The sequence below is a fragment of the Amia ocellicauda genome, chromosome 8 (genome assembly GCF_036373705.1).
Source record: "Amia ocellicauda isolate fAmiCal2 chromosome 8, fAmiCal2.hap1, whole genome shotgun sequence".
Lineage (NCBI taxonomy): Eukaryota > Metazoa > Chordata > Actinopteri > Amiiformes > Amiidae > Amia > Amia ocellicauda.
The window spans coordinates 1,292,170-1,305,500 of record NC_089857.1 but is presented as its reverse complement, the minus strand read 5'-3'; the positions used below and the strand labels follow the sequence as shown (position 1 = coordinate 1,305,500).

The window sequence follows — 13,331 nt, the reverse complement described above, 5'->3', positions numbered from 1 at the left end:
TAAGATCTCTTTGCAGTTCTATATATTCTTTGTATTTTGTTTAATCTGTATCCCTTTTGTATGTGCTATACATACATTTATATTTTTTTGCATACTTCTATTAAACCATTTTGGCCAGTGTTTTTTGGTCCTCAGTTTGCTAAGTTTTGGTACAAATTTTTCTTAAAATATACCCATCCATTTTCAACTGACTCTGTATCCAATGTGCTCCAGTCTAGTGCTGCCTCATACCTTCAAGGTTTGCTTTTCTAAAATTGTAGACCATTGTTTTAGACTTGGTCCTTGTTTTTTAAAACAATGCCTCAAAGCTAACCATATTGTGATCACATTTTGCCATTGGTTCTCTAACTACTGTCCCTCTGACTCTATCTTGGTCATTTGAAAATATCAAGTCAATGCATGCTCTCTCTCTGGTTGGTTCTCTGACAAATTTTGTTAGAAAGCAGTCATTTACCATCTCAACCATTTCTATTTCTGCTTCTGCAGTCCCAGCTGGGCTTTCCCAGTCTATGTTTGGGAAATTGAAATCCCCCATTATAACAGCCACATCCTTGCTACATGCAGTCCTGATTACATTGTACAATCCAACATTTATGAATATCTGAATTGGGTGGTCTGTAACACTACTAATCCTCCAGATCTTTTATTCAAAAGTTTAACCCACAAAGATTCTGTTTCGTTACTAGGATCTAATTTCAATTCTTCTGCCTCAGTGTAATTTCTGACATACAGTGCTACCCCACAATGTCTTCGATTTTGCTTGTCCCTCCTAAACTGTTTGTATCCTTTCAACTTGTATTCATCTCCATCGTTTTCTGTAAGCCATGTTTCTGTCACTCCTACAACATCATGGTCACACACCAGCACTGTGGCTTCTAGGTCTAATATCTTGTTCCTTATACTCCTGGCACTGAGGTACAAATAGTTCAGCACTTTCCTACTAGCAGTTTCCCTTTGTTTTCATTCTTTAGTGGTAAATCTCCCATTGTCAGAGCTCCCTGCCCCCCTGGTCCCTAGTTTAAAAGATTCTCAATTACTCTGCACATACGCTCTGCCAATGCATTGGCCCCCCTTCTGTTTAGATGTAGACCATTGTTCCAATGTGCAACATGACCAGTGGATCCCTCCCGTCTACTTGTTTAGGGAGATCTGCAACCTGAGCACCAGACAGACAAGATACCATGCGGGTCTCCTTATCACTAGAACACACTGTGTGATCTACGCTTTTAAGAATCGAGTCACCTACTATAACTACCTCCCTGTTCTGGGGGAGAGTGGACACCATGGTGCTCTGGTGCTCAACTGCCTTCCCATCACCCTCTGAAATGTCACTGTCCAACTGTCCAGCAGTTGGAACCTGTTGGGCATTTCTAAATCGTGGGATGTCTCTTCTAAGGTGTGTGGACACCCTTTTGTTTTAGCTTCCTGCCACCAATTTACACCTCTGACTCAACCTCCAAATTCCTTAACTAGGTCACCTTTCCCTCAATATAGTTACTCTAACCAACACAGCAGCTGGACTGATTTAACTACAATTAAGGCAAACTAGGAATAAGATCAACTTCAATTAAGGCAATACTAAAAACAAGATTAGGAATGCTAAGACTGTCTGAAAGTAGAAACCCAACAAAATAGCTTTCTCTCTCACCTGTCCTGTTTCTGACATTGTGATCATGGTACAACATGGTCTTCACTTGTAAGAGTTCCTGTTACACTTTTTAAATAAAAAAGTATAGGCCTATGCCTAGGGTAGGGTAGGGTAGTAACCCTTATTCCCATGAAGTAAGACTTAATAATACAATAAATTAACTCTATCTCATAAGCAGTCATTTTTATTTTCTAGCACACTTTGGTCTTAATTTTTAGTTTTTTTGGTTGACTATCAGACTGAAATCATTTGACTGCTTCTCTCTGCAACTGGGATGAGCTCTGTGAACTGATGGCTATACAGATTTTTCAATTAGTTTTCGAAGATACTACCTAAAAGGGGAGGGGTTACTGTATAACCAACCCATTATGAGGGCAAACCACAACTAAGGCACTGGGATGCCAGCAGACTCATAGGCTATGCAATAGTATCAACACTCCAATGGGACAGGCACTTTTTGGACAACACCTGGTCTTGTGTCCATGCACCATAAGTAGGGCTGGGCGATATGACCTAAAAATTATATCTCAGTCATTTTAGTAGTTTGGACGATACATTATATATATCTCGATATTTCTTGTTTTTCTCCAAACAAGCTACGAAATATGTCCAAGACATTATAATTCAAACAAGTCTTTCTTTAATCATTATTAGGCACTAACAAAAATACCACTTGCCAGGGTGTGATGGTAAATAACTGACTTTAAAATAGTGCTTTAAATAAATAAAAAATGCTTTATGCTTTTTGTATTCCTGTAAAAACCATATGCAAAATAACAAATACTTAATTGCTGTCAAACTACATTTTGATGAAAAAACATGGAATACATTCAAGCCTGAGGAACAGACTTACTGAAGCCTGCAGAAAATGTAAAAAAAAAGATGTATATATACAAATTAAACTATTATTTACTGTCACCACCAACAACATCACAAGTAATAGCATAATCATTTAACACATGAGCTATACAATCGTATAGATTCAGGAAAATTTACCAACGGGTTTATAGTGGTGCGTTTAACATCTGTCATTGCTAGACAAGTATATTTCTTCATTATGGGGGTTGTGTTTCGATTTGAGATTCTGCTTACCAGTACAGCACTACATAATGTGTTGATAAAAACTATTATTATTATTATTATTATTATTATTATTATTATTTTAAAAAACTGAGGTGCAGCACTTTAAGTACTTTTTAATGTTTATACAGGCAGGGGAGGGTTGCTCGTGTAACAGCATACTGTGGCCTATAGGCAACTGTGTTAGACAACTTCCATTCACAGATCCCATGGTCCCATGGATTCCAAAGGCTCTTGGCTAGTATCCTTGACGTAAGATAACTTTGAAAGCTCTGTAACAGCCAGACTCAGAAAAACAGAGTGTCTGATATTTAATGACAAGTAAAGATGAATTAATGTGTTGTAGTGTCTGTTTCTCAATACTTCATTTTTTTCTGTTTAGGTACCTCCACAAGTTGAGGGATCTGCACCTACACTATGAGAACTACACAGAGGCAGCTTTTACCCTCCTGCTACATGCCAGGCTGCTGAAGGTCAGATTATATCTCTTGTATTCTCCATCTCATTCCCTGCTTCCGAGGTTATCCTCAATACACTGTGCTGTCTGCTGCTTGCTGCCTTAGACGAACTCACACACTTTTCTGTGGCAGCCATCTATCCCTACATTGTACCTCCTGTAAGGTTATTATTACAGGATGTTACTACTGTAATGCCATTAACTTAAATGTTAAAAGGGATCATGTGATAGGAAATATTGCACCGTTCAGGTTAACATTTACCTGTAGCCTGTGTTAACTGTACTGTGTAAATATCTGGCTTGGGTCTTGAAGCATCCTTTCATTGCAACTTTCTTGTTGAATACTTCCAACACAGCAAATCTAGCATCAGGGTAGATGAGATTACTTCCAGGCCTGTAAAAATTGAGGAGTTATTGTTACCCATCAAACATGCTTTGTTGTACACCAATAGTTGTTTTTAATCAAGGTCCTATCCAAATTCTAGTCATTGGACAGTGGACATAAAACAAGGTATGTAATCTGGCATGCCTAAAGTCCTCCTACTTTAATCAAAGTGGAAGTCTGCTTTAAAACATGCCTTCTTCAGCACGTGGCTATTTCACAGAAAATATATTTTCAGGCCAGCTTTGCATCCTGTGACTATATGTGGGTGTGTGTGCATGGGCTTATTATGTGCTTATCTACTCTGCAATTGTGTACTTGGGCTCATTTTGTGTGTTTGTCTGTTTCCCAACAGTGGTCTGATGAGACATTCTCAGCACAGATACAGGGATTTGAAGCAATGCATACACACAGACAGGTGAAGGAGAGTTTGTACAACAAGATCATTGATTACTTTGACAAGGGCAAGGTACTGTAATTCTAAATCCTTATTCTTTGTGAAATGCACCATTCAGTGTCTAACACCAATTATGAATAATAAATCTTCCACATGAGTTTGGTTGAATGGTGTAACTTTAACACTCAGACAGCTGATTAACTTGTGTCATGAGCATTGCCGGGTGATGGTAGATTGGGCAACAGGAATAAAAGTACAGCTGAACAGTATTATAGAAAGCACAATCACCAGATCTCAATTCAAAGAACTTCGATATTTACAACTAAATTGCAGTACAGTTCTGTGCTAGACATAGGTATATTGTTGATTTTATTGCCTCAGTATTGAAAGCTGACATTATGAGGGGTCAATGACAGCAATTTTATGATTAATTCCTTCATTTAAATATTATACATTATTTCACACAGGTCTATATATTCAATTTGAAGTTTGATCAGTTAGCATTGTTTGAGTGATATACTGTATCCGGACTCTGATTGGCTCATAGCTGATTGGATATAGCTCATACATGTCTTCAACACATTTAAGAGAGAATGGCACAAAGATTAAGTTTACAAACCTTTGGTTTAATAGGTCAAATGGTTTCATAGCAAAATTGACACACACAATATGGTTACCAAACTATGTGAGCAATCTACTTCCTTTGAACAAATCTTAAAGTATGTGTAAAGGCAACATTTTACACCAATTTGCATATGGGTACTTCAAGTAGATTCAGAAAGCAGGTGATATATAAATATCCAAATGTATGCGAACATTCAATATGGTGGCCTGACCATGTGACCAAACCGTACAATGGTCTTAATGTTTTGCAGCAGTTCCTGTTAATGTCAGTTGATATATTAAGTTTTATAAGTGTAATATATGCTGTCACAGATATACAGGTAATCCTCAAACAATGTGGTTTCTGGCAATCAACACATTGAAATCATGTTATTGGAAACAAATATTTTCATAGAAACTAAATGTCTTATGTTCCTGGAATATCCTGGAATAACTTTTTACAAAAAATATATTTTCTCTCAGATCACAGACATCTGAACACTAAATTATTATTATTATTAGTAGTAGTATTTTTATTTCTTGGCAGATGCCTTTATCCAGGGCTTATATAAGTGCAATACAAAGTGCAAGAATACAGTTCAGTACAAAGTATCAAACTTCCAATTTACACAAGTAAATACAATAAGTGAGGTCATACATTCTGGAAAGTAAAAGCTAAGTGCTGTCAAGATGTTAGGTCACAGTCAAGGGCTACAGGAATGGGAGCAAGGGGGAATCAATAATACAAGTATTAGTAACTCAAGAAGCATGGTTGAAGAAACCCTCTTAAAAGACTAAAAACGGCAGCACAGGAGTTGTGTTGCAAATGGAAAATAAGTCTTTATCACAGGCCGGCAAAGAAGAATAACAGAGCGAACATGAGTCAGTCTCGTGCTCAACCAGCTTTCTTAGAGTTCTCTTCCGGGTTTTGTATTTTATACAGTTGTAAACAAAAGGTGAATAATGTCCAATCAGCAGAGGGCAGTGTCCCGGATGTGCATGTGGATTGGCTCAGCCCTCGCTTCTCTACTTCCTCTTCCTCCTTTGGAGTTTAGGTTTACCAAGCAGCGGGGGTGACGTCACTGTTTCCTCCACAAAGCATTTTGGGATGTGCAAAGGACTGTGGGGGAGAGAGTGGTTCAACGTGTTTTGCTCATGGAACCAGACAAAGAGAAAAGTTGCTGTGCAGGGGGAGGGAAGAGTTGTTCCACATGTCGGCTCTCGCCAAATGAATAGTGGCTACTACCGCGTCTGAAAGACCCCAGGCAATCAGTTGCTCTTGCTCAGGGCAAGGCCCAGAGCTGGAGGAGGCCCGGATTGGGGTGCCAAAGCGTGCCCTGCACCTGGGACAACAAGTCTGCTCTCACTGGGAGCTGCCAAGGCTCTCTGTGGAGGAGGGCGATCAGGTCTGCAAACCAGAATCTGCGAGGCCACCGAGGGGCTATCAGCAGAACTGTTGCTGGTTCTCTCCTGACCTTCTCCAGGACCACCGGGAGAAGGGGGAACGGTGGGAACCTGTAAAGGAGACAGCGCAGCCACGTGTGGGCTAGCGTGTCGATCCCTAGGGTTCCTGAGTGGTCTTCGATGGAGAACCATAGTAGACAGTGTGTAGACTCTGCCGAGGGACACCCACACACACACAAGCTCTCAGTTGGAAGAGGGAGAGACACGTGCGTATGGAGGCAACTCTCTCTGACGCCAACGTGGCAAGCATGGCAGTGGAATCGAGGCGTAGTCCGAGGAACTGTGCCTGCTGAGTTGGCGTCAGGCAGCTCTTCTCTCGATTGACCCGAAGGCCCAATGTGGAGAGGTGGCCTAAAATCAGGTTTGTGTGTTCCTGAACCTGCTCCCTCGAGTGAGAACAAACCAGCCAGTTGTCTAGATAGTTGAGGACGCGGACCCCCTGACAATGCAAGGGGGCTAACACAACGTCCATGCACTTGGAGAAAGTGCGTGGGGCTAGCGACAGGCCGAAATGGGGAGAACAGCAAACTTGAACGCTCTGCCCTCGAAGGCGAAGCGGAGAAACTTCCTGTGCGCCCACGCAATGGGGATGTGAAAGTAAGCATCTTTCAGATCCACCGTGGTGAACCAGGGCTTGATGGCCTGGGACATGGTGCGCAGGTTGAGCATCTTGAAGCGCAACACCTTGAGGTCCAGGCGCCTCAGATTCAAGATGGGGTGGAAATCGCCATCTTTCTTGGGCACAAGGAAGTATGGGGAATAAAATCCCTTGTGCTGCCCCAGCGGGGGCACTTTGCAAATTGCTCACTTCTGCAGGAGAGCGGCGAATTCGGCGCAAAGCGCCGCACACTGCAACGGGTTCCTCACTTGCATCCACACCACACCCTGGAAGGGAGGTGGACGTGTCTGAAATTGTCGGGAGTAGCCAACTGATATAATTTGGAGCACCCAAGACTCTTGCCAGTGTTGCCAATTTGAGAGTTGCTGGGGGTGTACGGGTGGGCCAGAGGCTGCTGGAATGCCTCAGGTGCAGGGCTCAGGTGTTGGAGGGGGTGGGGTCGGGCCGGGTCCCCTCCTACCACGTGAAGACATTGTTGAACAATCTGGAGCTTTTGTTGAACATCTTCACAAGCCTTGGAACTACAACATTTATCTTCTTGGCAGGAGTAAACTGATAATTATTGAGCATTCAATATTTATGAGTGATATCTTTAAAGATTTTATCTCCATTTTTTTAATGTCCATGTTTAATGAGAATTATTGTAAATGTTTATGTGGTATAATCTGAATCAATTACCAATGTGCACGTCAACAAATTCACTCTTCCGCTGCAGTTAAACTTTTAAATCCAAACTTAATGGGAGTAAAGTAGATTGAATTCCATATAGACCTTGGGCCGGATTAAATCAAAACTTTGACCCACCTGCTAATAGAAACCTACAGAACTGTACTCAGTTGTGGCTTCATTTTTAGTAAGAAGACACTTTCTTCTAATCAGAAATGTAACTGCTACATTGTACAGGTTTTTAATTTGCTATTAGCGGGTGGGTCTAAGTTTTGATTTAATTTGGGTGCTTGTCTATATCTAAAGTTACAGCAACCAATTCTAGATTTAGTGGTATTGCAAAGACATCCCAACCAAAGCAGAACTTTAACAATCTTTTTGGGCATTTGACAATGCGACTGAAATAACAATTTTTGATACAGAAAATATGAACGCAATTAAATTGGACTAATAGGACTAACAATATTAATATTAATATTAACCTTTGTCTTAATTAATTATTGTAGTCACTACAATTGTACAATAGACACATATACACCAATCAGCCATAACATTATGACCACCTGCCTAATATTGTGTGGGTCCCCCTTTTGCCGCCAAAACAGCCCTGACCCGTCGAGGCATGGACTCCACTAGACCTCTGAAGGTGTGCTGTGGTATCTGGCACCAAGACATTAGCAGCAGATCCTTTAAGTCCTGTAAGTTGCGAGGTGGGGCCTCCATGGATCGGACTTGTTTGTCCAGTACATCCCACAGATGCTCGATTGGATTGAGAAGTCAACACCTTGAACTCGTGATTCATCAGACCAGGCCACCTTCTTCCATTGCTCCGTGGTCCAGTTCTGATGCTCACATGCCCATTGTAGGCACTTTCGGCAGTGGACAGGGGCCAGCATGGGCACCCTGACGGTCTGCGGCTACGCAGCCCCATACGCAACAAACTGCGATGCACTGTGTTCTGACACCTTTCTATCAGAATCAGCATTCACTTTTTCAGCAATTTGAACTACAGTAGCTCGTCTGTTTGATCGGACCACACAGGCCAGCCTTCGCTCCCCACGTGCATCAATGAGCCTTGGCCGCCCATGACCCTGTCGCTGTTTCACAGCTTTTCCTTCCTTGGACCACTTTTGATAGGTACTGACCACTGCAGACCGGGAACATCCCACAAGAGCTGCAGTTTTGGAGATGCTCTGACCCAGCTGTCTAGCCATCAACAATTTGGCCCTTGTCAAAGTCGCTCAGATCCTTACGCTTTCCCATTTTTCCTGCTTGTAACACATCAACTTTGAGGACAAAATGTTCATTTGCTGCCTAATATATCCCACCCACTGACAGGTGCCATGATAACAATATTATCAGTGTTATTCACTTCACCTGTCAGTGGTCATAATGTTATGGCTGATCGGTGTACTATACTATATTATACTATATTTTCTTTTTCAGATAACCTATAAACAACTATCAATAAGTAAATATTAAAAAATGTATTGCAAATGTGAAATAAAAATAAATGCTAATATTATATCTTCCTCTCTCTTTTTCTCTTTCTCTCAGTAGATGTGGGAGGAGGCTCTCGTGTTGTGTAAGGAGATAGCTCATCAGTATGAGAATGAGACTTTTGACTATGGGATGCTCAGCACCAACCTGGTAGGAGACCTACCGTAACTGTACTGTCCATAACCTGAAAGAAATAGGCACAAAGAGGGAGTATGGGGTTGAGATGAGAATAACAAGAGAGAAAAAGGGTGTGGATGAAAGTGAGAGTGTAGGTAGGGAGAGATAGAGACAAAGAGGAAATGAAAACATTAAACAACAGCAGAACAAAATGAAGAAATAAAGGAAGGGAAGAGGAGAGGGGGCATTAGTCTGATGTTAGTGATGTTAGTGAACCAAACAGCTTTGACACTTGTTCCTTGACAGTTTCCAGTTCAGAACTGTGCTGTAGGTTATTGTTGAATAATTATTCAGCACTGTGGTAAAACAGAAACTAATTAAATCAAATCACCAATTAACTGTTTATGTAATTACTCCTTAGTATGAAATAATAATAGTAATAATAATAATTATTATTATTATTATAAATTCCTGTTGAGTTTGTGTAATGTTAGATGCAGTTTGTTTTGTTTAACAGGAGTTGCTAGCAGAGAGATATTGCTATGAAACTCACTGCCGAAATCAGCTAGAGTCAGAGCAAGTACAATAAAAGCGTTATTGTTAAGAGTAGTATGCAAGCCTTGTAGGCTTGGGGTGCCATTAATTTAATGACAATTAAATCAAATTTTTCCAGTCAACCTCGACCATGTGCTAACATGGATATCTCCTTATACTAACACAAGTCTAATGTATAATTGTACATGATCTGCTATTTGATGCATTTTTGCATTTGTTGGAGCTACATCATTGGAGTTTTAAAGTTGGATTTTTTAGTTTTAAAGCACACAGCACACAGATTATTTTGGTTATAAAAAAAGCTTTCTGTACGGATGTAGCACAGCTAATCAGCAAATTGAAGGATCAAAATAGGTCTTCTACAGCTTCCTGATCCTGAAGGCAATTCCACATCTCAAGCCATACAGAGATCATGCTATGAAACTCACTGCCAAAATCAGCTAGAATGGCAGAGTCAGAGCAGTATTTTTTTTAATACTCCACAGTATTCATTGTTTATAGTGGCCTATCTTTCCTGTAGAAAGGAAGCTGTGCTTAAAAGTCACACAAAAGTCACACAAAAGTCACAGTCACACACTGAAATACAGTGATTACAGTTAATAATATATATAATATATATTATACACTACATGACCAAAAGTATGTGGACAGGACAGGTGAGAGAGAGCTACCTTGTTGAGTTTCTACTTATGCTATAGTCTTAGCATTCCTAATCTTGTTTCTATTTTGCCTGTGCTGTTTCTCATTAACATAAAAGATGGCTTAAAGAAAAAAACCAAGAGACAATTTTAGGGCACCTACAACTTGCTAAATTTAGAAGCATGTGGCCAATGCGGTGTCAGGTTTGCATAATTATTGCTTTCCTGGATGAACTCATTTCAGGAAGATTTAATCTGTGAAAGTTTTCGGCATGTTGACATCAGAGTCTGTGATCTTGAGGCTCAGCTTGCTGATCTACACTGTATTAGTGATCTGGAAGAATTGGTCAATCAGCCCACTAGATAGGGGTGGTGTGCATGCCACAGTCTTGGAAGGTTGAGACCTTAGAGCAGGAAAATGTAGAGCTGGGTTACAGTAGGTCGTAACCACAGAAAAGGACATGCATACCCCTTAGAAGAGACAACCCAAGAGCTAAATATGCCCAACAGGTTCCAACTTCTGGACACTGAGTTGGACAGTGACAGCTCAGAGGGTGATGGGAGGGCAGTTGAGCACCAGAGCACCATGGTGTCCACTCTCCCCCAGAACAGGGAGGTAGTTATTAGTAGGTGACTCGATTCTTAGAGGTGTAGATCACAGTGTGCTCTAGTGATAAGGAGACCCGCATGGTATCTTGCCTGCCTGGTGCACAGGTTGCAGATCTCCCTAAACTAGTAGACGGGCTACTGGCCAAAGCTGGGGGGAATCCACTGGTCATGGTCCACATTGAAACCAATGACATAGGAAAAGGTAAGACAGAGGTTCTGCAAGAAAAATGTAAAGAGTTAGGTAAGAAACTAAGGAGCAGAACCTCCATAGTAGTTTTGTGAGGGCTCCGCCACCAACGGAGCGCCTTCCAGCACGCCGGAGTGACTGTGACTCAGCGTGCGTAATCGTTGCGAGGATGCATCTGTAAAGACTCGAACCACCGCTGCAGCATCCTCAATCGGAGGAGGCCTAGGGGGAGGGTCTGTGATGCTACCGCTAGGAGGCCCAGCAGCCTCTGGCAAGGGGACACCCTGACGCGAGCTCTCAGTCAGAAGAGGGAGAGACGCGCCTGTATAGAGACGTGGAGCCCCTGGCAACGCAAGGGGCCGAACACAACGTCCTTGTCAGGACAGGCCAAGTCAAGTGACTCCGTGGACAGCGGGGTTAAGGAGACCAGCGCAGGAAAGGTGGAGTTCACTCAGGGGAAGTCCACCAAGCCTGCTTCAGCTGCACCCTGGGTTCTGACATAGGCCTCCCCCACCCAAGCCTGGGCAGGGGCCGTTGCTGGACGGTTCCAGGTGGCTCTCAGGTCATCCAGGAGGTCCGGCAGCAGCGGGAGGTCCCGTGTGGGCTGCTGCGGCCAGTGCTCCCTCTCAAACCTGGAGCGTGGGGGGGTGGGGTCAGAGGGCCCTCTGGATCACTGTCCAAAACTCCCGGTCCTGACTTACAGGAACAGGGGAAGTGTTGTTGCTCAATGGAGTGGGGGGGGACGAGGCCGGTTCCCCCTTCATGAGCTCCGCCTCCGACTTCAAACCCACATGCGGGCTGAGTAATAGGCAGTCCTCCTCCCAGATTACCTGTCTGCTGTCCTTGTCCATAGACAGGGCAGAGAGGCTCCCCTCAGAGTCCCGTGGTACATGGGCCAGCAGTGGAGACTCGAGATGTAGGGGGGGGTCAGGGTCTGGGCTCGTGCTATTCAGGGCAAGGATGGCCTCATATCTCTGCCTCTGTCTGTGAAGCTGGTTCTCCATCGCCGATAGTGTGGCGGGGAGGGGGCTAACAAGACTCAGAAGTGGGAGAGGGAGCCCGTGGGCATCGCTCCGCCACCCTTCCCTGTAGCGGCAGCCGTCGCAGCAGCAGAAGCAGGAGGAGATGCGCCGTAGCAGACCCGGAAGTCTTCGATTTTGCCTGTCTCTCCTAAACTGTGTGTATCCTTTCATTCATCCCCATCATTTTCTGTAAACCATGTTTCCGTCACTCGTACAACATCATAGTCACACACCAGAACTGTGGCTTCAAGGTCAAACATCCTGTTCCTTATACTCCTGGCATTGAGATACAGATATTTCAGGACTTTCCTACTAGCAGTTTCCCTGCGTTTTCTTTCATTAGTAGAACATCTCCCATTGTCAGAGCTCTGTGCTCACCTTAATCTCCCCTGTTTCCCCAGTGTCTCAGCCTCTGCCCAGTGAAGTGTTTTTAAGGATGTTGTTGGTGCTTTAACTGTTTCACCTGAACAGTATTAGTTTAACTAATCTGAGCATCAGCTAACATTTGCATTTCACTGTGAGAAGAGAGAAAAAAAAATATTGCTTTATTATTTGCCTTTCCTGGAAAAGTTCAACTATAGCCTATGCATTATGTAATGTATGCAAGCACTCCCATATTGCTCTTTTAACAATAAAGATTGTAATGTATTTGCTCTCACTCTGCCAACCTAGCTGATTTCAGCAGTGAGTTTCCTAGCTATTATGTGCAGGTCAGAAACAACTATTTTAAGTTCAAACAAACATGACACAAATGACAGGAATGTATTATTATTATTGAATAATAAAGAGTAAATACTATAATGGGGTTTAATGTGCTGTAATGCACATAAACTACACAGTGAAGGAGATGCTTTTTATAGGACCGGCTGAAAATGTTGGTGCGATGTTGACACATGCACTGTTTTTGTCCATGGTGATGGCAGTATGCTATAAATGGTTTGTGATATTTTCATTGTTATTTCAAGGTTAAACATTGATAAAATAAATACATTTTAAAAATTACAAATTAAAAAATGTGCATAACATATGTAATGTCTCTTTGATACATGTGTAAGGTGGCTGATGTTTCTCCCTCTCTCCAAGCAGCAGCTACAGGCAAAGTTCTACCACAACATTATGACGATGTTGCGACCCAGTCCAGATTACTTTGCAGTGGGATACTACGGCCTGGGATTCCCCTCCTTCCTCCGGGTCAGCTGTCTACTGATTGTGTTTCTTGGCAGTCACACACCTATATACAATATTGTGTGATATCGAGTGAGAGAATGTGTTTTGTGAGTGTATGTGAGATGAAGTCCCTGTGTGTTAGCCACCTTCCTCTGTCTAGCTGTTTCTCTCTGATAAGTTTTTCTCTCTCACCTCTGTCTATTCCTCCTTATGTGTTCAG

General features: G+C 42.4%; 1 protein-coding gene across 2 annotated transcripts in view; it reads left to right on the top strand.

Annotated features, from left to right (window-relative positions):
- Positions 1–13,331, top strand: part of LOC136755306 (dedicator of cytokinesis protein 2) — a 435,882-nt gene that overhangs the window by 415,954 nt on the left and 6,597 nt on the right. The window contains exons 37-40 of one of the 2 annotated variants that reach the window (XM_066711776.1): positions 3,111–3,201; positions 3,923–3,985; positions 8,877–8,966; positions 13,031–13,135. In XM_066711776.1, coding sequence (XP_066567873.1) covers positions 3,111–3,201; positions 3,923–3,985; positions 8,877–8,966; positions 13,031–13,135 — 349 coding nt within the window. Of the gene's footprint in view, positions 1–3,110; positions 3,202–3,922; positions 4,037–8,876; positions 8,967–13,030; positions 13,136–13,331 lie in introns of both variants that reach the window. The other variant, XM_066711775.1, reaches the window with a different exon arrangement.